This window comes from Betta splendens, chromosome 5 (assembly GCF_900634795.4).
Source record: "Betta splendens chromosome 5, fBetSpl5.4, whole genome shotgun sequence".
Lineage (NCBI taxonomy): Eukaryota > Metazoa > Chordata > Actinopteri > Anabantiformes > Osphronemidae > Betta > Betta splendens.
This window is the reverse complement of record NC_040885.2, coordinates 3,758,046-3,783,392: the sequence shown is the minus strand read 5'-3', so window position 1 is coordinate 3,783,392 and position 25,347 is coordinate 3,758,046. Positions and strand designations below refer to the sequence as shown.

The window sequence follows — 25,347 nt, the reverse complement described above, 5'->3', positions numbered from 1 at the left end:
AACAGTTATTTACTTACTATGGTGGGTAGTGTATAGCGTATGTTTACCTAAAATGCATCCTTATTACATTTTTCATTTTAGTTTATATTAAATATTATTGCTGCTACATTTTTTTCCTCTTTATTGATAATGTGTGAAATTATTTTTTAAAGGTATGATATAGATTTATTATCTTACTGATTGATTGACAGACTGACTCACTATGTTAGGGCCCCAGCTGTCATTTGGGCAAGAAGTGGGGTACATCTTGAACAGGTTGTGAGATCTTCACACGAAATAGAATAATTTTCTGCTAAGAAATTTATTTTAATAAAAACAATTACTTATTTATTTAAAAATATACATGATTTACTCATACACATACATCTATACATCCAAAGTGGATGACAGCTTACTGGTTTAGTCACTTTAAAACAATTACACAAAAATATGTGCAGTTTAAAGTTGGTGACGAAATTGATATGATATAATTCAATTACTCATTGACAACACTTTTTGTCAAATATTGTATAAACACACTTTATAATAAGTGATACTAACAGACACGCAGTGCACATCTTTACGGTGTTAATGTGAAGCAACAATACTTTTTTTCTGTTTCCATTGTCCTTTACAGTAAATTGAATAAATCAGGAAAAGATCTACAACAAATATACATCACTACGTAAACCCTTTTGGACTAACTGTATGAAAGTAGAAAAACATACTGTAAGCCACCATAGAATCATTATTAATGCCCATATACCAAAAAACTAAATAGGTATATTTGATTCAGTATAGATGATATCAATGTTTTGCTAAAATATAAACAAAAGTTTTTTTTTTTTACTCTCTAAATGTTTATAGAAACGAACATGCATTCATATATATCTTAATCACTGTAGATCTAGCTTGACAATTGAGATACAATTAACAGGAATAACATAATATTGGTTCATAAAACCTACTTGAGCCAAAAATGCTGGCTTACGTTTTATGCGTCACCTTCCTTTTAAGAAAAGGAAGTTTGTGTCTCGAACATCTAAGGCAGCGTAATTTTTTCAGACAGGCCACATGGGTATAACAAATTCGTAAACTACAGCAGTACTACTAAATGGTGTTTAGTTTTCTACCCACTGATGGGACTGGTGCTTCATATGGCCATCTCTTCCATTTTCCAGCCACTAGAGTTTTTCCCAAATTTGTATACAAGCCTCCGGCCATCAACTCGTTCCAGGATCTCCCTTTTATAGTAATACCTGAGGGTAGAGGAAGGTCAGTTAATCCAGAAGCAATTATGCAAAGTGTGTAACTGCCATTGTTTCCTGCAGCAATAGCTACAAAATCATTTCAAATTTTTTGCAAAACAGTTTGAAACATTAGGAGCTACATAAAATCACCTCATTGCTCGGCTAAGTTTCTCATATGTCATGCTGGTGTTTTTCTTTTTTTGACCCCACATCTGTGCCACCGCTTCAGATTTGAGGAACTTAAAGACACCCTCACGTCGGTCTTCCCACTTCATCAAGCCCTGGTTCATTTCTGGGTGAATCAGAATGTCCCTGATAAACTCCCATAGGTGAGTGCCACGAGGTGCTACCAACAAACAGCAGAGTTCAGTGAGCTGTGTGCCTTTGTGTATAATAGTCATCCTTATAAAAGTAAAAAAAGCATCTGCAGACTGATAAAGATGCAAAATGGATGCAAAGCAGAAAACAACACAGATACGGATATTTTTTAACAGTGTTTTACATGTTTTACATGTAACCCATGCAATATGCTAATTCTTGAAGCCTCACCGTGTTTGTTTTTTTTTGAATGAACATAAATGCTGGTGTTGTGTTCTCTGCTGAGCTTTGGAGGTCTCCCTCGTGGTCGTTTCAGTCTAGATTCTTCTTTGTCAGATTTGACATGTGCCTCTTCCACAAGAATTGATTTTTAATCAAAAATTAAATTTGTAAAATTTAATAAAATAATAAATTGTATTTCTGCTTGCTTACTTACTTGAAATCAGAGCAATTGAGAACTCTGGATCTGATTCACCACTGCCAGATTCTGGTGACCCAATGCTTGGCAAGCCAAACATGCCACCTGTACAAGAGATTTTCACTCAGATAATCAGATTTTCAACAATTGAAAAGACAGGAGATGTAACCAAGCTAATAGTACTAAGAAGATGCAAATATATGTTATACTGACTGTTTGAGGAAGAGCTGTATTCACTGTCTGACAGATATTCATTGTCTCTTAGGGGTGTCATGGCCTCCATAGAAACACTGTTTATTTCATAGTCACTGGTTGCAGAGTCTTCAGCTGTTGATAGTAAGCAGCCTTATTAGCCATATCATTTTTTACATGTTTTTTTAAATTTTGTATTAGTATGTTATGTCTCTGTATAATATGTACCTTGACCAATTCTGATGGTGCTGAGCAGTGGAAATTTTAGGTTATCCAAAAAGTTGTCCAGTAACTGGCAGGTCTCGTTCAGTTCTGGCCCTGATAGGCTATGTAACTCTGAGTAAAAAAAAACACAAGAAATTATAAACTCAGTGTTTTAGCAAGAAAAATATTAAAGTAATTTACAATTTAAAAAACTTTATATTTTGTGGAAGATATGTATATTGATGAATATATATATAAAATATATTAATATATATCTATATAGATAGCTAAATATTGTGAATATTATAAAGAATATATATTGTGTGTATGGATTACATGTGTAAAAGGATGTGACATTGGTACCAGTTGTACCTGATTTAGTTTTGAAATCCTGTAGACTATGGTATAGGTGTTGGCCAAGCTGCTGGCCAAAGACCTCAACAATCTGGTCGTGATTCATCTGGCAGAGAGTGGGACCATCCATGGTGCAGTAGGCAAGACTTAAAGTCTTTGCATCAAATTTGGTACTCTCAACATGGTCACTGATCCACTCCAAAACATTGTCCTCTGTCCAGCAGTGGGGGCTGATCTGCCTGTACCACTGGCCTGCTGAAAACAACCATTTCATCGTTATTGCACAGAAGCATCACAAACAACACTGATAATGACTAGTACATTATGGTTTTGTTTGGATTTTTTCTTTTACAGCGAAAGCTTATGTAAGAATATTTAAAGTGTTAGCAGTACTTTCCTTTATCGTTATGCTGAGTTAAACATTGGCAGTCTGGTAAATGATTGAGGCACCCATGTTTAAAAAGGATGAAGCAAAGTTCATTAAGCTAATGATCCTGCTAACTAAAGTCTGCAATTAAAAAATGTGTTTATTCTTTATTCTAGTCTTCACACTAATACAACAACGTATTACAGCACTGATAGAAATGTGTGTTCTTACAGCTCATGTTGGAAGTATACCCTAGATTACTGATTGGCAGTGTGTTGCTCCTGGCAATTGTATAAGGTTGCTGTGGCAAGACATCAGTAACACCAGTCTGATACATGGTGAAATTGGCATTTGTCAGTACACTGCTGAGGCACTGAGATGACATGAAGACACTGAGAAACACAAAAGTATATTCTTGTTTAAACATCTCATAAAATAGAATCCTTAAACATTTTCTTTCTTTCAAGGATATTACACAATTAATGATTCTATTATTCATTGACATTATCATAAGATTTAAACTAAATAGGGAATGACTTTTACCTGAGAACAAGACACAAGGAAATCCAAAAAAATCAAGTTTATGTGATTTCCACACTCCAAGTTTTGATGCTCTCCTCTACCTGTTCTCTGTGCAATCCTTGTCTCTCAGGCAAATGAATCTAAATTTGACTACATGTCAGGCTTTATACTGCTAGAAAGACATGGGGCAAAGGACTCAGGTGAGTTCAGGGGATTTCCACCTGAAACTGGCCCCGCCTCTATCTCCTCCTTCCTTCTACCGCCACTTTCCCGAGAACTTGATCAACAAAACATACCTGTTTATTCAAAAAACACTCAGCTCACTAAGCTTTTTCCAAATTTTTATAATGCGTGTGTATGTGTTTTTCTAGCCTCCTTGTTTCTGTTTTTTCTTATCTTTTCTTCCTTTGAATACAACACTGAAATTATATGGTGAGTTTATATTTCCTAACATTAGTATGTCCATATTCAATATAAATGATAAAGAAGTAACATACATGAAAACACATTTATTTGCCCTTGCAAAATGTGGTTGGCCAGAACAAGCTATGATACTGACCATCTTTAGGCATTGAATGCTTATTATAAAAAGTCACCTGTCCTTCTGCTCATTTAGGTCATCAAACAATACCAGCAACTTGTTGACTTTGGAGGTGTTACTTTAAACTGTTGACTTGGCAGCTGACATGCTGCATTACAAAAAGGTTACCTTGTGCTGTAAGTCTCATCATTAGATCTAGGCATCAGTCAGTAGACAACTGTGTTTTTTTTAGCTTTTTATATGTTTTTCGTTTAGGTAGATTTACAGTGACCGCAGTTAAAAAGCACAAATGGGTAAATTAAATTGTAAAAGCACTCTTTTTTTTCTTCTCACAACTTTTTAATTAGGGAAATATTCAGGGCAAAAGGGTATTTGTAAGCAAATGGAATTTTGAAACGAATAGTGCCATGTCAAGCATAGTGTCATTTCAACTTTCCTAAGATGTTTGGGAAAATGCCAGTTTATAGTTAGTGCACAGATACTGTGATAATACAGTATATTTATTACAGAAGCAGCTTTTGTTTTATCAATAATACTTCTAGTAATAGCAGTAGCGTGACCTAAGTAGCCTTTTGTGTAACTCTGTGCACTGCTGTTGTTGATAAAACAATGGCTATGGGCAAATGCTGATGTCAGTACCTACTCTTTAGCATTCTGTGCCTTGGGAATGTGTTTGAACCAATAATCATTGTCAGACCTCCATGTTTTCTCCCAAATTACACAATATGGCTCACACCCTGTTTTCACAGTGTATAAGGAAAGGTTAGTGTGGAATGCAGTTTTGCTAGTTTTAGCTTTCTGATAAGACACCAGGTTTCCTGGCCTGGGGACAAACTGGCAAAAATATAATCACCTCTAATTCATGCTGTGTTTTTCTTTTACCACTGATTATTCTACTACATTTGTACTTTTTCTAAATCAACAAAATATGGACAATGCCTTTAAGAAACATAATTCAAAACATGTTGTCTCACAGCTATTTTAGTTAATTTGATGTTTCTGGGTTACGTACAGTACCAGCCTTCTGTGGTTATCATGTGATACTAGGCCATGCTGTTTTTTCTATGGCCTGCACATTAGCTCTGGTCATCACCCTGCAAAACCTATGAAAAGAGAAAGCCCGCACCACAGTTGTCAATTTAAATATACGTTGCAGCAAGTAAGAAACAGGACCTATGATTTAAAAAGAATCAATTTTGTACCATCAAATTTGGTTTTGTATTATCCTGTTTGCTTGGCTGTGCCTTTTCAAGTAAGTTAGAAGGTGGAGCTGAGACCTTAAGATGAGGCACGGTGGTGCCTGGCGTGATCAGAGCACTGGGGGCTACAAAAGATCCCTGGTCTCTGGTAGAGGACCCGAGCTTGAGGAGTGGCTACAACAGATCCCTGGAAAAACATCCGACATCTCAGTCCAGAAAAGTGCAGTCCTAGGAACAGCAAGGATACCGCGCAGAACCCTCAAGCTTCCTGAGGGGAATAATAATTCAAGTCTACCTGTTCCCATGTTATTTTAACATCAGTTTTAAAGTCATTTCTAAGTCATTTTTTTCATGTTTAAGTCATTTCTTCTATTGTTAATTCAATAGAGGATCCAGTGAGCGCTTCTTGAGGCATTGTTGGCTGTACTACGCCCTCTAGTGGACAAAAAAATTAATGGTCAACCAATTACACTGAAACTGGTGGTTTGGGTATATTTTAACTTATAAATATATAACTAATAACTAATACTAATATATATATATATATATATATATATATATATATATATATATATATACATATATAAATATATAACTAATAACTAATACTAATATATATATATATATATATATATATATATATATATATATATACACACATACATACATATATAAATATATAACTAATAACTATACTATATATATATATATATATATATATATATATATATATATATATATATATATATATATTATATATATATATTTATATATATATTTATATCTAAATGACTGACTGTTCTTAACTCACGTGGATACAATCATACATAAATGTACTCATACCTACATAAATAACAGTAAATGACAGCAGTACCTACAGCTAATGTCAGGAAGCCTGTTTATCGGTTCTGGTGTTGTGTTTTCCGCTGCAATGTTGTACAAAAGCTGTAACATAACATGAACAATGCCACTTGTGAAAGCCAGGGTGATATAGGAGTTCGGCCACGACACCCAACGCCCCTCAGGCACCCGAGGTCAGAAAGGACCACTGCTGGGTCAACGTTGTCCACCCCAGGAGAGTCCGAGGCATACCCACAAGTCGTAGGAGAACCCCCACCCCCCGGCGCCACATCGGGTCCACAACAAGAAGAGACCACACTCCAAATACACTTGTGTACATTGAATGTAATGGACTAAAAGAGCTAACCTGTGTCAGTGTATTTGTGTGCCTAATAGAAACCCACGACAAGTTATACTCATATAAGGTCATAGTCATATAAACCACAACAGACTTAGATCAAATCATTCTTAAGCCAGTGAAAAGAGAAGGCTTTGGTGACCAACAGCACCACTGCTCAAATGAAGGAGCCTAGACTATACTTTCTCCTTGTTGTCAAACTCTCCAGGTGGCGCTAACGTTACGTCATTTTGCTGAATGCCAAAAACACCAACGAAGAAAAATGTTGCCATACCATCATGGTGGAGACTGGGATGAAAGGTGTTGGTGGATCAGTTTGTCCTTCTCCAGTCGGTAATAAGTCACCAAATTCAGGTGCGGAAAAATCCCCGGAGGAGCCTAAAGTTCAATTTAAGCAGGACCTCAAAAGCGTTCTGGTAACCAGCGTTTTAAACTTAGAGGAACTCGACGTAGACCTGTACAGGTATTGACCTTGTGTATTAATGTGTTGTTATAATAACGTGTTTGAGACGTTTAGTATTCCTGTGTTCCCTTGTTAACTTAAATTTGATGAATTCTATTATCATACTTAGTCTGCTGACATGATTTGGCACTTTTGAAGTTTACCTTTGGTAAATATATGTGATATAACTGCTCCACTGTCTTCTAAATCTTTGGAGCCACAATGGAGACTAGTTATAAAATATTGCATTTAAAGAAAAGCTCTGCGTATGGTTACATTAACATGAATACAGTTGCTTTTAACAAATCCTAACTTTATGCAAATACAAACAAATCAGAGATGTATTATCACACTGTGGTAACATTATTAAATAATTCTGACTTATTAATCTGTTGTTTCCCTAGGGGTACACACCACTGGGTGCCTCGCACTCAGCGACTGTTTGGAGGTCAAATAGTTGGTCAGGCTCTTGTGGCTGCTGCCAAATCTGTCAATGATAATCTCTATGCCCACTCTCTCCACTGCTACTTTGTACGAGCAGGTAAGCTGTAACAAAATAAAATATTATTTAAGAGGGCCATAAGATGTGTGTAGTAGGATATAATGATAATTATAATACTCTTGGTTACTACGTTATTATATATATTTTCTAGGGGATCCCAAAGTTCCAGTCTTGTATCAGGTAGAGCGCACAAGAAATGGTCGCAGTTTCACAGTGCGCTCAGTCAAGGCCATCCAGCATGGACAGCCCATACTGATTTGCCAGGCATCTTTCCAAATGATTCAGCCAAGTCCTCTTGAGCATCAGTTCACCATGCCTGTTGTCCCCCAACCTGAAGACCTCTCTACTGTGGAGGAGCTTATTCGTATTCATCTCAGGTTGAATGAACATTTATTTGATTAATAACCTTCTTGTTTTTACACTGACTACTAGTAAGGTCATGCTCATTCATGCTATTTATACTCATAGCACACTAGCCAACAATAACAATATAATTGGCATACTGTATGGGTCTACTGGCAGTGGTGGAATTGTACAGTAGAATGCTTATTTAGTGATTAACAAGCCAACCAAATCAGCTTCGCTGTTGGCACGCTTATTAGTTAACGACAGAACCTGGACCTAACATATACCCCTTTGGGTGGCAAAATTAAGCCCTCTGGTTAAGAGAACACTCTCAGACTGAGGGAGGTTTTCTTCACCCTCTGTGTGTGTGTGTACAACTGACAGTCCTTAATTATCCACTGTATTTCCTTGTATTTTACAGCAAACCAGACCTGGCAGAGAAATTGAGACAAGGCCTTAACAAACTGCTGGCAAATGAGGTCCCTATAGAGATAAAACCAGTTCAACCAAAGCTCTTCTCCAATTTTTTTAAAGCAGTGCCAAAAAAGCTGTTTTGGGTACGAGCACGTGGATATATTGGTAAATGTTTTTTAAATTATTTTGCCTTTAAATGCATGCATTTGACAGCATCCATATGTACACTGCACTATATTAGTTTTAAAGGGCTCCCTAAATGCCAACCTACAGTCAAAATTCAGTGTCTCTCACATTGTTGGTACAAAGTATATAATGTACCTAACATATTATGTTTAGTGGTACATTTAAATTCTGTGTTGATCTAGGTGAAGGCAACATGAAACTGCATTGCTGCGTTGCAGCATATGTATCAGACTATGCATTCTTGGACACAGCACTGCTGCCATCTCCTAAATATAGGGCCCAGTTCTCAGCCTCTTTGGATCATGCCATGTGGTTCCACACCACTTTCCGCAGCGATGAGTGGATGCTTTATGAGTGTGAGAGTCCATGGGCAGGTAACTGTACTGTTTTGTTTGTATGCACTTTTCTTTTATGTTTTTGTAGTACTTTAAAGTCATTAGACTTGCATTCACATGCACTTGCAGTTACATTTAGAAGTTTAAAATAACTTACCTTACCACTTATAACTTATGTTTTTGCCACCTGATGCAGGTCCAAATTGTAGTATTTCTACTGCTGTGACCTATCAACAAGATTGACCCTTTGCTTGAATGACCTCAAGCAAAGTGTCATGGATTGGTTTGACAAGTAAAATGCAAAGACACAGACAAACTAATACTGAACACACACAAAACAGGGTTTACATACACAATTCAAGCAACACCTGTTACACAGACCAAACTTAATACAGTACTGCCCCAAAAAAAGAAAAGGTGGTGTAAAACAAACTAGGCAAGTCAAAAAATTAGCTTCTGCAGGTTTGGTGTCCAATATGTAACAGACACGTGATGGTCTTGACAAAGGTTCAGACAAAAATGAATATCTTTTACACACAACGTTGCCTAACATGGTTTGTGTTGCTTTACAGGGGGCTGTAGAGGACTTGTTCAGGGCCGCTTGTGGAGAAGAGATGGGGTGCTGGCTGTCTCATGTTCCCAGGAGGGGGTCTTGAGAGTAAAATTAAGCAAACTATAAGCACACTTAATTTACTAGTTATTATAATTGTATAATTATAGTAATAATTTGTAAACAGATATGAATGTAATAATTTTTGGTTATATCCATTTTTTGAAAAATGTAAATGTTAATTTTATTTCCAGTGAATAAACAATTGGTAATTTTAACTAAACGATTTGGTTTTTTTAATTGAGGGTTATCTCAAATCAAAAATATGCTTTTCACGTGTATACATTCCTGTGTAAACTTTACAAGCTGAAGAAGGAGTCCTATCAGGTCTGGATGACCTGTGGGACTCCTCAGGCAGCTGATGGGTACCAACGGGCCACACGTGCTGCAGCCCTTGCCTTTGCGGAGGCAAAAACTTGGGCCTGGGAGGAGTTTGGGGAGGCCATGGAGGAGGACTATCGTTCCGCTCAAAGTGATTTTTTCAGAGGAGGTGGACAGCTGTTGACCTTGACTGGGGATGTTATCGGACAATGGAAGGAGTACTTTGAGAATCTCCTCAATCCATCCGACACGCCTTCTGCTGAGGAAGCAGAGGCAAGAGTCTCAGAGGTGGATTTTCCCATCACCCAGGCTGTGGTCATCGAGGTAATTCTCAAATTGCCGAACAATCTACGTTCCTACCCTCACCTACTGTGTGGTCATGAGCTTTGGGTCATGACCGAAAGGACAAGATCGCGGATATAAGCGGCTGAAAAGGGTGGCTGGGCGCTCCCTAGCGATGGAGGAAGGAGCTCGGAGTAGAGTCGCTGCTCCTCCACATCGAAAGGAGCCAGTTGAGGTGGCTCGGGCAACTGCCATTCAGATGCCTCCTGGACGCCTCCCTGGGGAGGTGTTCCGGGCATGTCCCACCAATAGGTGGCCCCGGGGAAGACCCAGGACCCAGGAAAAACCCAGGACACGATGGAGGGACTATGTCTCTTGGCTGGCCTGGGAATGCTTTGGGGTACCACCGAAAGTGGTACCCCAAAGCATCCTTGCTTAGACTGCTGCCCCGTGACCTGGCCCGGATAAAGTGGTTGAAAATGGATGGATGAATGTAAACTTTACCACGCAATAGCATCTTATGCCTGTCTCATGGGATTGTTGGTGACAGAAAGGTTGGAGCTATAAAGAAAGTGAATGGTCTATCCCAGTAGTGCAGAGTTATAACACTCAGATACAGTCTGATCCATAAATAAGTGCAGTCTAGCATCCCCCAATTGGACTATGACTTTGTTTCACCACCATGGGGATGCTATTTCGGCAGTGGGGGCAGTGGTTCAAGAGGTAAAGCTGTCGTCTACCAATCATAGTGTCTGTGATTCAATTGGTTCAGGAGTCATGTGCTGAAGTGTCCTTGGGCGAGACACTGAACCCCAAGTTGTCCCTTGTGTCAGCATAAGATGCATAGTAGCACTGTCACTAGTGTATGAATGTGAGTATTTTTGTGCACAAATGGATAAAGCCCTAGCCTAGCCCTAGTTTGTATACTTGTGAAATGACTAAGTTTGTCCATTAGTATAAGATTAGTTAGTGTTACAGTATATAGTAAATTGTTAGTTCTAGCGTGTGCAGTGTTTTTTTTGTTTGTTTCTTGTTTATATCAGATTTGCTAGTTTCTTTGTGCTTGTTAGAGAGTGTCTTACTTGCCTCTCTCTTTTTGTGAGTTTGTGAGTTTGAACTGTTACTCCTTCTCCTGATTATGGGGTAATTTGGTTCCAGACTGTTATATGTATGCAGTAATGCAAAGTAATGTCAAAATGTACCAGACAAAGTTCAAGGACATATTCTTAAATGAGCAGGACAAACTGAACGTGTACTGTACTGTGCAGTACAGACTGTTTGTAAGCCACCAAACTGTCTGTAAGCAGGGCTATTAAATATACAGTATAATCTGTGTAAGCCTTACTGAACAGGAGTTCTGCTTTCTTATTTAAAAATTTGTGCATGTGTATTTCCTGTTCCTCACTGTAGCACAACTTTTTGTGTCCAATCCAGACAACTAAAGTTAAATCTGAGCTGTGGCTGAACAACATAACTTGTGCTGCTGTGCAGAAAAGCTGTATGTCAGTGGAAGAAGGACAAGCTACAGGTGTCATTACAGATGGTAAAGGACAGCTGGTGTCACTATCAGGTTACTGTAAAAGAGGCACCCAGGTACTTAAAACTGTCCACAGTCTCTATGTCTGAACCCTGGCTGTTCAACGGTGTGTGACGTGTTGTTCTCCTCCGGAAGGGAGGAGGAATGGTGAGAGCACCGTCCCCTGAGGGCCCCCAGTGCTGGAAACCACCACCTCAGACACACAGTTGTGCAGCCTCAAGTACTGTGGTTGTTTGGTGAGGTAGTTGGTTGTCCATGCAGTCAGCTGTTTGTCCACTCCTGCCCCTGCAGCTTCTGGCCTCATGGTGTTGAAGGCGCTTGAGAAGTCAAAGAACATGACCCTCACAGCCATTCCGGGAGCAAACAGCCGTGTATTAATATAATGATGCTTACAGTGTAGTAGAAATCACTTTCAGCCTTATAGTCCGTGCATGAAGTGCAATTCATTATTCATGTGTAAAATGAAAATTGAATAATGTCTTTTTATGCTGTGTTTCGTTTCCGTAAATCGGTAAAACACATTTGCGATATACTGATTTACTCATTCTCCTTTTCTCCACTTTCAAAACGAAATAAGGAAACCGGGGCGGGGCCAGTCGCTGGACTTTCACAATAAAACGCCCAAGAGCATTTGAAGCGCAACAAATCGGCAAATATTTGTAGCTCTTGAAGAATTGCGGTCGTGTTTTGACACACACTGAGACCCACATTGTTAACATTAATCAACGTAACAATCATTTATCTAAATCATTTATTTAACCAAGCTATTTAACCAAGTGCTGACAACTGTCGATTACGTTACGACTCATGGCGTTTGCTAAAGGAATGACAGGCCAGTCAGCTCGCCACCGTCGGGTCACTTACAGAATCACCTGCCAACAAAGCCAAATTTTATGTGCATCCCGCTTCATTAGGAGTGCAGCAATATCACGACCTTGTCGACACCTGTTGAGGTAGAATTTAGCGCCTCTGCGGTGTTCCGGTGATTTTCAGTTTACAGTGAGACTAAAATTGCGTCCTCCTGCTTGGCCGGTTGATGCTCTTATGCCCAGGAAGACGCTCTAATGTTGTGCCGATCTTTGCAAGTATTCCAAAGAGTGATTTATTACAGTTTATTGTGGTTGTTTAGATATGATCCATCATTGGACTTCCTGTCTCAGAGCCTGCTTTACCTGCGGGGGATAATTGCCTGACAGAGTGGATACTGGACTACCTCACAAACCATGCCCAGTTTGTGAGGGTCCAGGACTGCATGTCAGCAGAACCACCTTCTAACCAATGCAGGGAAGACCAAGGAGATGGTGGTGGACTTCCACAGATGTCAGTCTACACCCCCTCCTCCAGTGAACATTCTGGGAATGAACATCCAGACAGTGGACTGTTATTAGTACCTGGGTGTTCACCTTAACAACAAACTAGACTGGACTAACAACACAGACGCACTATACAGGAAGGGTCAGAGTAGACTCTACCTACTAAGAAGGCTGAGGTCGTTTGGAGTGAAGGGGACACTCCTGAGGACTTTCTATGACTCTGTGGTGTCATCAGCCGTCCTGTACAGTGTGGTCTGCTAGAACGGCAGCATCACAGAGAGGGAGAGGAAGAAGCTGGATAAGGTCATTAAGACCACACACCACACACACGCTACATCTCCAGAGCAATTGCACCAGTCACTTTAATATCTCACTCACTTTGTTTGGTGCAGTCACCTTACCTCATTGTTATATGTACATGATGTTGATAACCTGTGGAGTTCTAAGTTCTAATTTCTTATAATTATTATTGTGTTATTTTTTCTGTATATATGTCTATATGTCTCTGTGCTGTTGCAACATGGTAATTTCCCCAACGCGGGACAATAAAAGTATTTTATCTATCTATCTACCTTGCATTGAACATCTTATGTGCATGTTCTTATGATAATAAAGCAGCAGTCCTTTTTTTCACAAAACATTTGTAGTCAGAACTGCCCATATGTTTTTAACCAATGTTTATTTACCAAGTTTAAATCTGCCAACTTACAAAATCTTCAACATCTTCAAGGCTGAACTTTATAGAACATGTAAAATGTAATATTATCTATCAGCATAGAAACACATAAAACAATGTAGAACAATGTAAAACAATGTAAAACAATGTAAAACAATTAGCAGCTCGTTTTCAATTATTTGAAAATGAGCTGCTAATAGAGCTACAGTTGCTACTGTTTTCCTCAGATCAGGATGACAGATGAAACAACAGTGCATCCTGGAACACTGTGGGTTCACCTCTTGTAATGCAGTCCTATGACCTATATGAGGCTGAGAGACAGTCATCATTGACACGAATGTCCTCTTTTGGCCAAAATCCCTTCCACACCCCAGAAGAACAACAGCATGCAGAGCTATGATTTGGGACTGCATTACAAGAGGTGAACCCACAGTGTTCCAGGATGTGCTGTTGTTTCTGATTCATCTGTCATCTGCACATAAGATGTTCAATGCAAGGTATGATGACTACTAAACCAATACCGAAGGTAGGTGGTGGAAAATAAAAAGATCCTCTGCAGGCACTCATCTGCTCTGTACATACAGTAACACCTTGATGTTGCGTGACGTATCATCTGATCACACAGAATCACAGAATCTGCCTCACAAAGATGATGCAATGCACATTAGGGCAGTCATGGCTCACAATGAGTTCAATTATTGTGAGTCAGGTTGAGTGGCTGTTATTCTCCCGCAGGTAAAGCAGGCTCTGAGACAGGAAGTCCAATGATGGAGCATGTGTAAACAACCACAATAAACTGTAATAAATCACTGTTTAGAATACTTGCAAAGATCGGCACAACATTAGAGCGTCTTCTTGGTCATAAGAGCATCAACCGGCCAAGCAGGAGGACGCGATTTCAGTCTCACTGTAAACTGTGAAAATCACCGGAACACCGCAGTTGCGCTAAATTCTTCCGCATCAGGTGTCGACAAGGTCGTGATATCGCTGCAGTCTAATGAAGCTGGATGCCCCGAAAACTTAGCTCTGTTGGCAGGTGATCGTGTAAGTGACCCGACGGTGGCGAGCTGACTGACCTGTCATTCCTTTAGCAAATGCCATGAGTCGTAACGTAATCGACAGTTAGCGTCAGCACTGAGACGGGCTAAATAAATAATTGTTACGTTGATTGATGTTAACAATGTGGGTCTCATTATGTGTCAAAACACGACCGCAATCCTTCAAGAGTTACAAATATTTGCCGATGTTGCGCTTCAAATGCTCTTGGGCGTTTTAATTTAAAAGTCCGGCGACTGGCCCCGCCTCCGGTTTCCCTTTTTCTTATTTCGTTTTGAAAGTGGAGAAAAGGCGGTTTCCCTTTTTCTTATTTCGTTGTGAAAGTGGAGAAAAGGAGAATGAGTAAATCAGTATATCGCAAATGTGTTCTACCGATTTACGGAAACGAAACACAGCATAAAAAGACGTTATTCAGTTTTCATTTTAAACATGAATAATGAATTGCACTTCATGCACGGACCCTTATACGACTGTTGCATTGAATACATTGTATACACTGAAATAAAATAAAAGTAATACTTGGGAATGTTAATTCTAGGCACACACACTTGTTGCTATGTGGTTAGCGCCCTTGGTTACCATGTCTCCCATGATGCATCACTTCGAAGACGCTTTAAGATAGCTTAGAACCATTAGAGTCAGCAAGCGTTGATAGAAGGTAAATACAGGCTGTACTGACTATAGCCCTTAAAAAGGTATCTCGATTTTCTGTTTTTGGTTGATTTTAATTTAAGTGGAACAACATTGTCAAGCGAATTTAAGGTAATGACGCTCAATATATTAGCTACACGGATACGATATACTGTAGCTACGCTAACAGTTTAGCTGTGTTCGCTAACAGTATCCTAAAGTAACTTGGTGGATGTCAAACTGTTTAGTGACCAAATATTATTACATGTATGTGTTTACATTGGATAATTATCATGCTAACGCCCCATATAGCCGATGTACAACAAAAGCATGGAGAAGGATCAGAAGAATTCCATAATCTTCAATGCTTCAAAAAGAGAACTTTTCACCACAAACAATGGATACAAATCAGCACAGAAGAGACTAAGGGCTCAATGGAAAATTCAAAAGTAAGGTCTTGTGGTCTAACCCCAGCATATCTTTGATGTGGTGTATGTGGCTGCTTTGTTTGGTTTCACCATAGAATGCCTTAATTAATGTGACTTTCTTCTTAGTATGAAAGAAGAGTTGTCTGTGGAAAGGTTAAAGGGTGTGAAAATGTGGATTACTGCGGGACCAAGGGAGAAGTTCACAGTTTCAGAGGTGTATATGTGATGTTTATGCATTCACTTTATTTTTTGTCATGCTAATTTCCTGGTTTTCCACTTTATAACACTTTATACATGTTATTTTAGTTAGACATACTAAAGCAGTACCTGGACGAAGGAGGAAACATTCTGGTCATGCTTGGTGAAGGAGGAGAAATCAAACATGATACCAATATCAACTTTCTTCTGGAGGAGTTAGGAGTGATGGTTAACAATGGTCTGTTAAAAATATTTTCCAGTGTTATTTTCACATTCATGTAGTCATATGAACCCTATTTTTCTCTTCTCTTCTGCAGATTCTGTTGTGCGGAATGTTTATTATAAATATTTCCACCCAAAGGAGGCACTTGTCTCCAATGGTGTATTAAACAGGTGTGTCATAAAAATGTTATTTGTCCTCACTGTTAAATTTTTTAAAGTATGCTGTGTTTTAGGCATTATAGTATTTACTGCCCTAAAATGTATTTTCCTGCTGATGTACAGTTCTTTTTTTCTGTCTTATCTAGAGAAATCAGTCGAGCTGCAGGGAAAGTGGTCACAGGAATCACTGAAAATGTTGGAAACAATGCACAGTAAATAATTTGCCCTTTTATTCTTGTCTTGTAAACATGATGCCTTTTGTTAAGGTGTGCATTTTAAATACTAGCTTTTATGTTTTTGTGTTCAGGGCCTTGACATTTGTATACCCATATGGTGCCACACTTAGTGTGATGAAGCCTGCTGTGGCTGTTCTTTCAACTGGCTCAGTCTGCTTCCCACTTAACAGACCTGTTATGGCCTTTTATCACAGGAAAGGTTAGAGACACATTGTAGTTTGTATTTTGGTTCCCAACATATGATTTCTGTACATTTGTGAGGGAATATTGACCAGTGTGTCAAACCCTTTATAGGAAAAAGGCAAATTGGTTGTGCTGGGATCCTGCCACATGTTCAGTGACCAGTACATAGACAAAGAGGAGAACAGTAAAATCATGGTAAGTGCAGCTAACGATTGACTCTCAATTTGAATTTGAGCAACAGCCGCTTGTATTTTTTTTAGGATGTTGTGCTCCAGTGGCTCTTGACAGATACCATTCAGCTGAATCAGATTGATGCTAAAGACCCAGAGGTGATAAAGTGCACTTTACATGATAATGATATTATTAGCATTGTTTAAAATCTAATTTTTTCTCTTTCTAGATAACAGATTACACCATGTTGCCTGACACAGGATGCTTGTCTGAACAGCTGAGAGTGTGCTTGCAAGAAGGGGATGAAACCCCCAGGGATTTCACATCTCTCTTTGATATGTCTTTGTTTACTTTGTCTACTGACACATTACTGCAAGTCATCAGGTAAGACAAGACTGCAGAATTTTGGGACACATTACTGTGGATTTTCCTTCAAACAAAAATGTTTTCTCTAGCACCTTCAACCAGCTTAATGTCAAGAATGAGCCACTTCAGCTGATTGCACCACAGTTTGAGACCCCTCTGCCCCAGCTCCAACCCTCAGTAGGTGTTCATGCCAGTTTTTTCCCCACACTTATGTACATCATTAACTCCTATAATTGTATGCAAACTAAAACAGAACAGGACATGTAGGTTTAACACCAGAAGTTGGTGTGATGCCTTTTTAGGTCTTTCAACCTGCCTTAAGTGATCTGCCTCCACCCATGCTGGATCTGTTTGACCTAGATGAAACCTTTTCATCTGAGAAAGTGCGCCTAGCTCAGCTCACCAATAAATGTAAGTTGGTTACTAGGGGAAAAAAAATCATGCTTAATTCATGAATAGAACACATACTACATATTCTGTTCACAGGTACGGATGATGATCTTGAATTCTATGTTCGGAAATGTGGAGAGATTCTAGGGGTGACACCAAAGCTGGATAAAGAGCAGAGGGATGCAAAGCACATCTTAGAACACATTTTTTCCCAAGTTGTAGAATTCAAAAAACTTAATCAGGTGAGAATTCCCTCAAGTTTCCTACAGCCATATGTGCTTAATAGTTTGTCTAAAATTAAGTTCTTCCTATTGCAGGAAGCATGCTAGTGACAAAGCAGCACAAGTCACTGAATTCAAGCATTGTCATCAGTTAAGGCTGCCATTGATCTGCGCCCCGCAACCAAGACTACTCTGCAGTAATTGAGCTTAAGATCAATACATTTCATACCTTAATGCCTTTTGTTGAAAAAAAGAAAATACTGCAAGATACAAACAAATAAAAGGCAGATACGTTTATTTAAGGTCAATTTCTGTCATCTTATTAAAAGAAAAAAAAAATCTTGTTTAAATTGAACATGTCTTCAGTTGGCTCTTGACATGGATCCTGTAACACAAAAAGAAAATGTTTTTCTCCAGAGCACACATTAAGAGATTGTTAACTAAACTGAGAAACTTACATTTTAACGAATCCAGTGCCATCAGGGACAAACCTCAGCTAGAAATGTTTTGACTCAGGTTTTGGACTTTGTGTTGACTCCACAGCGCTCGACTCAGTGTAAGGTTTGGGGCTGTTTTCTGAATTAATTAAAGACACATCCCAAGACATCTGGCATACACACAGGTCAAAACAAGCAGGCTTTTTTTGCTTTTGAAGAAGCATATATGGAGTAGATGACTTTCCCAGTAATGGAATGGTCAGTGGACAATTGTTTGTCTCTTGAGTATTCAAGCTGTTTGTTGAAAACACTTGAGGGGAAGTAAGGGCATCCGATGACAAGCAGAGAGAAGCCAGAATTGATACCCGGTCATTAGATTCATCAGCTAATGTGTCACTTGACGTTCTACATGTAGACAGATGTTCCAGAGACAAAGCAGACAGCAAACTCTGTTCCCCAAAAAACTTCCTGTCAAGCTCTGATGGAGATGAGGAATCAAAGCCTTTTGTATCTAGGAGGTTAAACATTAGATGAAATATTAGATGTCATTTGCAATTTTACTAATATGAATGTTTAAATTAAACTTTTCACTTTATATTCAGAATAAAGCATTTTTATTCATTTATTATTTTATTTTTTTATTTTTTTTTACCTTTGGCGACAATATCTTTCTCCATTGTTTCCATGGGCCTGAGTGTAAATTCCGGGCTGGTTTTAAACTGTTGAAGCTACTTGTTAATTGACCCAGCTGAGTCAATTAGGAAAGCAGACTGAAAAGGTCATCAGCTGAATCGGATGATCATACAGACTCTTAAATGGTCGTTTCACTGAGCACGACACATTTGACATTTTTCCCTTTTTTAATCAGGACATGCTTATGCTATATAAATAAAAATGGGGCTCACAATCGACAAACTGGAAAAAATATATAATAGATATAGTTATACTTTTTTGAATATTTAATTAATTAACAAAAGAGGAAGTTGTTTATACATTACACCACACATAGTTTGCCATTATGTTGTAAAAGTAAAGATTACCGTAATTGTATTGCATTAATATAATATATGAAAGCAAAACCATGTCTGATGAGTTTGTATAACTAGAGTAGTACTAATGTTTCATTCACTTTTATTTTGAAGAGGCTCTCGGAAGTTACGTGTTCAGGTTCTCGGCCCTACGCGCACATGCAATGCGCAACACGTCACTATCCGGTTTGTACCATAAAGAAGGGCGCGAGATAGAAATTTTGGAGCGCGGACAACTTGGGCGCTTAGCGCCAGTTGTTTACATGAAATATACCAGCACGGAACGGTCATCGCAATCCAGACCTTTTCATAAACACAAAAAATACATTCACATTTCACTGAATGTACATGCACATGAAGTGCAACTGCAGTCTAGGAAATTACCGTCTGACTGTAAACAAAAAGAGAGGGAAATGTCTTGGTGGCCGCGCGGGTAAGGCGTTAATCTGTTATTTGTAGTATTAGCAATGTCAGTTTTATCATATAGGTGTTAAATGTGCCATTGCGGTTAATAATATTAAGACCGTTTGCCAAGTTAAATGTTTAATTTGCTGTCACAACCATTCTTCTGTTTTTAAAGTTATGCTCTCTTGTCTGTGCCGCCCTTTTCCGGACAAACGCGAAACACGTATAATTATTTAACGCAATGATACACATTAATTCTATTACCCCGCGAGAATCGGATAGAGCTGTCGTGCAATGTAAATATTGCATCGTTAGTTTACAAACAGTAAATGTGTGGTCTGGCTCTCACGACACACCATATAGGTACGTTTGAAGCTAGTTGTTGCCTTTACCGTCAGATTCATTCGTGCTCATTACAGGTGTTTTTCTTTTAGTGAGGATGGAGAAGAGGCCATGCATCATGACACTGATTCTGATGTGGGAGAGCACAGAGATGGTGGGAAAGTCAAAGTGAAATGGACACAGGATGAGGTGATTGCCATTATTTAATTTACAGTAAATGTAGACTGTTGATGATCATTAATGAAGTTGCTGTAAGAAACTGAAAGTGTAATGTGTGCCTGCTTACAGGATGACAAGCTTAAGGGTCTGGTTCAGAAATTGGGGCCAAATGATTGGAAATATATTGCTAGCTTCATCCAAGTGAGTTTGATTAATGCTTTTCTTATTTAAAGCTGTCACAAGGATTTGTTCAGTTGTACACTTGTTTTTCTCAGAGTCACACGGAACACCAGTGTCAGCATCGTTGGTTTAAGGTTTTGGATCCAGAACTGGTTAAGGGTCCTTGGACCAAAGAGGAAGATGAGAAGGTATGTGTCTTGTGAGTCTGCAGTGCAGTAGTTTCAACGTATACCCATCATAATAGTCAGAATTTGTTGTATTTCAGATATAAAATCCTTTGTTTTGCAGGTTATAGAGCTTGTAAATCTCTATGGCAACAAGCAGTGGGCAATGGTAGCCAAACATTTGAAGGGAAGACTGGGCAAACAGTGTAGGGAGCGCTGGCATAACCACCTAAATCCCAGTGTAAAGAAGTCATCATGGACAGCTGAGGAGGACCTTATAATCTACAAAGCTCACTGCCTGCTTGGAAATCGCTGGGCTGAGATTGCCAAGCTGCTCCCTGGAAGGTAAAATAGCTCAGTGGATATAACTATTGATAGTATTAGTGGATATAAATTCATGTCTTCTCTAAACGATTCATTTTACAATATATTCACAGGACAGATAATGCAGTAAAGAATCACTGGAATTCAACCATTAAACGCAAGTTAGAGATAGGCTTCTATGCAGAGGAGGTCTTCAGACCGAATGAACTTGAAGAGCTGTTGGCCTGTGTTAACAAAGATGCACAAGTAACTGACTTTCAATTGTATTAAAGATGGATACAGTAACTGACTTTTTGAACCACACTACAAAAACAATTTTTTGTTTACACAGGTGACCAATTACTCATGGGATGCTTCAGATAAGAATTCGGGGGAGAAAGCACACCCTTCAGTTAGTGATGCACCAATGTTCAAAATGGCTTTAATATCAAACATCATCGGATTTCTTTTGTGTTGGTATTTTATTAGATGTAAAATATTTTCCTACTGTTGCAGGAAACACCAACTTACGCCTTTATTCAAGCTGCTCCCAGTGAAGTAGGCCCATCAAAAGTGGTTTGTTCTTTAAAGGACAGTTCAAGCCCAAAGACTGAAACAGACTCATCTGGAGATGCAAGCGGTACCAGCTGGGTGGTGGACAGCTCTGGCTTTCTCTCGCCTACTGGCCCAGCATTAAAGGAAGTGCTTGACATGGTGGATGGTGTAAGTATTAGTAGAACATTACAAAAACCTGTTATAGTGGGGCGTTTAATCTAAATGTATGCTGCTTAGTTGATAGTTCCAATTTACTGATAAGTCATATTGTGCTGTGCTGCATGAAAATATGTAAATATATAAAATTTTGTATCCATAAATGTTTCCAAAATAGTGATTACATGCTTATCGTCTTTTTATTATCAGGACCTCGATGGCTGGTGCAATCTTGCTGCATTTGATCTGCCTGAGGACAGTCCAACCCCAGAGCACCACCAGTTTCGTTTGGAGGGGAGCTCTTTACAGGAGTTGAGCAAGTCCAGCAAGGGGGAACTCATCCCTATTTCTCCTGGAGGGCTTACGCCACCCACTATACTGAACCGCCACAACAGAAGACGCATTGCGTTGTCGCCTGATACGAATAAATCCATGACCCCGAAGGGTACTCCTGTTAAGATTCTGCCCTTTTCTCCATCTCAAGTAAGGCCTTGGTGAAAATAGTGTACTGAGAAAGGTGCTGCTCAGAATGTTGTAAAAGTGGTATACTGACCAACACCTGTTTCAGTTTCTCAACATGTGGACCAAGCAGGACACTCATGGTCTGGAGAATCCATCCCTCACATCTACGCCAGTGTGCAGCCAGAAAGCCATTGTTACTACACCATTGCAGAGGGACAAGACACCTCTCATTCAGAAGGAAAACTCAGCGTACGATTTCTCAGTTAGTTTTTAGCAGGTATACATTTTTATTGAGCCTTAGTTTACATATTATGTTTCTTATGTAGATTTGTTACACCTAACCACAAGTCTGAGCTCTGCACAACACCACGTACTCCAACACCATTCAAAAATGCCATGGAGAAGTATGGCCCTCTGCAGCCCCTGGTGAGTGGTTTGAGTTTTGCTTCAGTCAGTACAGTTTTATCAACACTGCATTAATACAGCTTTCTATTGCATAGCCTCAGACTCCAAACCTTGAAGATGACATCAACGAGGTCATTCTAAAGGATGCTGGAATTGACTTGGTTGTACGTTCAACTCCCCCTGAGCAAAGACGAAAAACAATGGTAACTGAGTCCAAATTTAAACTTAAATGTATACATTAAAGGTAAATTATACCATTAAACGCATCATACTATTTAACAAATTGGTGAAATTGAAAGTATGCTGACTATATTCTGATATGTAATATTCCTAAAAATAATTAGAAACATTTATGTGATATACCTGCTACCACAATGTGCAGTTTTGTTAATTATTTGTTTTGGAATGCTAACAAGGATACATTTAAATGCATTTTAATAGGTTTTTTGAGCGTGTATTATGAAAGGTTAACCCTGTAATGTGTATTCAAACAATTGTGATTATGATAGCATCCTCTTGGCTGTTTTACAAGATACAGGTGTATTTGGGTACTATCTAGCCATGTTTTTTGCAGTTTTAGCACCCAACTGCTTCACTAATTCGAATTTGTATGCTGTGACTCACAATAAGACTGTACATGTCGGAGAAATACTTTAATTGAGTTTATTATTGAGTAACAGTATTGCAATATACACATTCAATGAATGGTATCATGTTTCCAAGGTTATCGAGGAAAATATTCATTTATTGATCATTTGATTTGATTAAAATTCCACTTCTGAACATAAACATGTAACACAATGGCATAAAATGTACATGTGGTAATGCAATACATCTGATTTTGGTGGTTAATATGTATGTCGTTACTACCACAGTATATTGGTGGTTGTCGAAAAACCTTAGCCAGTGACTAGATCAGCCTAATAATTTACCAACAGACACAATCGCATACATTTTCACCCCTTTGATATTATAGATGCGTACTCATAGGGTGTCTATCTATCTGTACTTCTAATTTCTAACACTTTTGTTGTCAAAGGTTGTACAGACTCGGGCTACTAAACTAGACAATTTTATTGAATGTTATGGTCAGGTTAATAAGCTAGACTGCATTAAATGGCTAAAAAAATTTGCACATTTTAATTTTATATTAAAATGATTACTTTGTTGTTACCAGCATCGTCCACCTATGAAGAAAGTGCGGAAGTCATTGGCCCTCGATATTGTGGACTGTCAGTTGCCTACACACAGACGCAAATTCATAAAAACTGTAGACAAACATAACATCAAGGTAAAGTGTGTGAATGTTTCTTTATTAGCCTGTGCATGAATTTGACAGTCTGATTTATGTATATTTTTTGTTTGTTGGTTTTCTGTAGGAAGAACCTTCTACAATTCATCTCAACTCATCATCATTTAGCAATAAGCAGCACAACAGTATTTTGGATCAGGGTTTTCTTTTAGGCCCTAGTGACAGTGCTGTATGTCACAGCACAGTTCCCCCAATTCCAGTAAGTTCCACCTTTTTAAAAGTAAAGGTTTTTTTGTAAGCAGAACATTGTTTTATGTTTAATTGTCTTTCTCTTTAGATGTCAAAAGAATGGAAGACGGTTGCTTGTGGACAAACTAAAGACCAGCTCATAATGACAGAAAAAGCCAGACGCTACCTTCGCTCACTGAAATCCAATGCCCTCAACCGGGCTCTAATTCTCTCTTAAGACATCTAATATTTACACCAATGGGCTTACACACACACACAATCTGATGTTGCGGTTTCGCCTTTGTAATTTTTGGAGATAATGTGTTATTTCGGTGTTGTATAGATTAAAAACAAGGTATTAGTAGTCAGAACCTTTACAGTGTGTGGCTCTACCAATATGGGAATGAATGGTGCTTTTAGATGTCTTCTCTCTAGTCGCCTTATGCAAAGATTTATGTAATATGAAATGTCATTACATTGTCACTTCTGTGTTTAAAAAGAATAAATGTACAATTGAAAAATTACGTATACTATCGCGTAAAAGACACAATTTTACATTACATTATGTGTCTGTGATTCAAGATTGTAATGCGTATACAAGAACATTTGGTTTATTCACCTTTAACTAATTGTAAAATAATGCTGTAACTGTTTTCAATTTCAGATACCATAGTTCTTTCTGCCAAGTTCATCTGTACTACCATGAGGCATAAGTAATAATGTTAAGTCAGCATTGCTGTGTGACAACAATGACACTGTATCACAGTACAGAATAGAACAACTCGGCATTTTTTTAACAATTTTGACATTTGCTGAAAATGTACAAAGCTGACCTGATTCATTGAAGATTCTTTACAGTGGCTACTAGCAAAGATGTTTGTATTCAATGTTTAAGAAGTTGATTTGAAGCCTATAGCATTTTTATAGCAATGGTGTTGTTATTTGGCACTGTGTAAATATTTGTTCTAATTTTAGAAATCTAATAAAATATATGTTCAGTACAAACTTTACTCTTTGCTCTACAACAGCAGTTTCCTCTAAAATGATAATAATAGGGACAATTGTTAAGTACCAAAAAAGTTGTTAAAATTAGAACTAAAAGGTCCTTGCTTCGCTTTCTGCCTTGGGCATCAGGTGTGTTTGAGAAAGCATTTCATACTACCTACCTGGGTGCTGATTTTAATGATTACTCCTGTACTTACACATAAGTATGCACAACCAAACAGAAAATCATAAAAGTAAAAATACAAATAACTAATGCACCATAGAGAAAAACCCTAAAAAAAGAAAATTATTTTAAGCAAACCCTGAGCTGGGGGAGGGTTTATAAACTGGGCAGTTTGATTTTATGCCTGCAGTGTTTAAATGTTGTTGTGAATGAGAAAGAGATGTTAGACGTGTTTATTTTCAATATTTTTTATTAGCAATATAAAAAATGAAAGGCAAGACAGCAAAAAAAGTAATATTTTTGGAGGATTATTCGTGATTATATTACCCCCCATGTCA

General features: G+C 38.4%; 4 protein-coding genes across 10 annotated transcripts; 3 read left to right on the top strand and 1 right to left on the bottom strand.

Annotated features, from left to right (window-relative positions):
• Positions 1-282: 282 nt before the first annotated feature.
• elf3 (E74-like factor 3 (ets domain transcription factor, epithelial-specific)) lies at positions 283-3,784 on the bottom strand. 2 transcript variants are annotated; one of them, XM_029152080.2, is made up of 9 exons: positions 3,626-3,784; positions 3,314-3,474; positions 2,734-2,970; positions 2,386-2,493; positions 2,179-2,292; positions 1,984-2,070; positions 1,779-1,898; positions 1,380-1,575; positions 283-1,238 (listed from the first exon to the last, which is right to left on the bottom strand). In XM_029152080.2, exons 2-9 carry the CDS (start codon positions 3,465-3,467, stop codon positions 1,133-1,135), a joined length of 1,122 nt encoding a protein of 373 aa, XP_029007913.1. In that variant the 5' UTR covers positions 3,468-3,474; positions 3,626-3,784; the 3' UTR covers positions 283-1,132. The 2 variants fall into 2 exon arrangements, with proteins under 2 accessions (XP_029007913.1, XP_029007914.1); XM_029152081.2 differs by having other exon boundaries at positions 2,734-2,967.
• Positions 3,785-3,884: 100 nt separating this feature from the next.
• acot8 (acyl-CoA thioesterase 8) lies at positions 3,885-9,606 on the top strand. 4 transcript variants are annotated; one of them, XM_029152066.3, is made up of 7 exons: positions 3,885-4,036; positions 6,329-7,005; positions 7,389-7,525; positions 7,638-7,863; positions 8,253-8,410; positions 8,614-8,805; positions 9,339-9,606. In XM_029152066.3, the coding sequence occupies exons 2-7, from the start codon at positions 6,821-6,823 to the stop codon at positions 9,443-9,445; spliced, it is 1,005 nt and encodes a 334-aa protein (XP_029007899.1). In that variant the 5' UTR covers positions 3,885-4,036; positions 6,329-6,820; the 3' UTR covers positions 9,446-9,606. The 4 variants fall into 4 exon arrangements, with proteins under 4 accessions (XP_029007899.1, XP_029007900.1, XP_029007901.1 ...); XM_029152067.3 differs by having other exon boundaries at positions 3,888-4,036; positions 6,325-7,005; XM_029152068.3 differs by having other exon boundaries at positions 3,891-4,036; positions 6,751-7,005.
• A 5,231-nt stretch (positions 9,607-14,837) lies between these two features.
• ift52 (intraflagellar transport 52 homolog (Chlamydomonas)) lies at positions 14,838-18,797 on the top strand. The gene is given in 14 exon segments (XM_029151448.3): positions 14,838-15,323; positions 15,504-15,640; positions 15,746-15,833; positions 15,926-16,055; positions 16,135-16,210; positions 16,345-16,410; positions 16,506-16,647; positions 16,729-16,812; positions 16,878-16,946; positions 17,018-17,172; positions 17,244-17,331; positions 17,457-17,565; positions 17,641-17,786; positions 17,862-18,797. Coding segments are annotated over 13 exon segments (1,299 nt in total). The 5' UTR covers positions 14,838-15,323; positions 15,504-15,506; the 3' UTR covers positions 17,874-18,797.
• Positions 17,862-24,851, top strand: mybl2b (v-myb avian myeloblastosis viral oncogene homolog-like 2b). 3 transcript variants are annotated; one of them, XM_029151447.3, is made up of 15 exons: positions 17,862-17,962; positions 20,070-20,166; positions 20,266-20,337; positions 20,412-20,504; positions 20,605-20,825; positions 20,918-21,050; positions 21,136-21,195; positions 21,300-21,506; positions 21,705-21,977; positions 22,063-22,205; positions 22,283-22,382; positions 22,457-22,564; positions 23,539-23,652; positions 23,741-23,872; positions 23,951-24,851. In XM_029151447.3, the coding sequence occupies exons 2-15, from the start codon at positions 20,089-20,091 to the stop codon at positions 24,077-24,079; spliced, it is 1,863 nt and encodes a 620-aa protein (XP_029007280.1). In that variant the 5' UTR covers positions 17,862-17,962; positions 20,070-20,088; the 3' UTR covers positions 24,080-24,851. The 3 variants fall into 3 exon arrangements, with proteins under 3 accessions (XP_029007280.1, XP_029007279.1, XP_040926853.1); XM_029151446.3 differs by lacking the exon at positions 17,862-17,962 and adding an exon at positions 19,136-19,663; XM_041070919.2 differs by lacking the exon at positions 17,862-17,962 and adding an exon at positions 19,721-19,998.
• Positions 24,852-25,347: the final 496 nt, after the last annotated feature.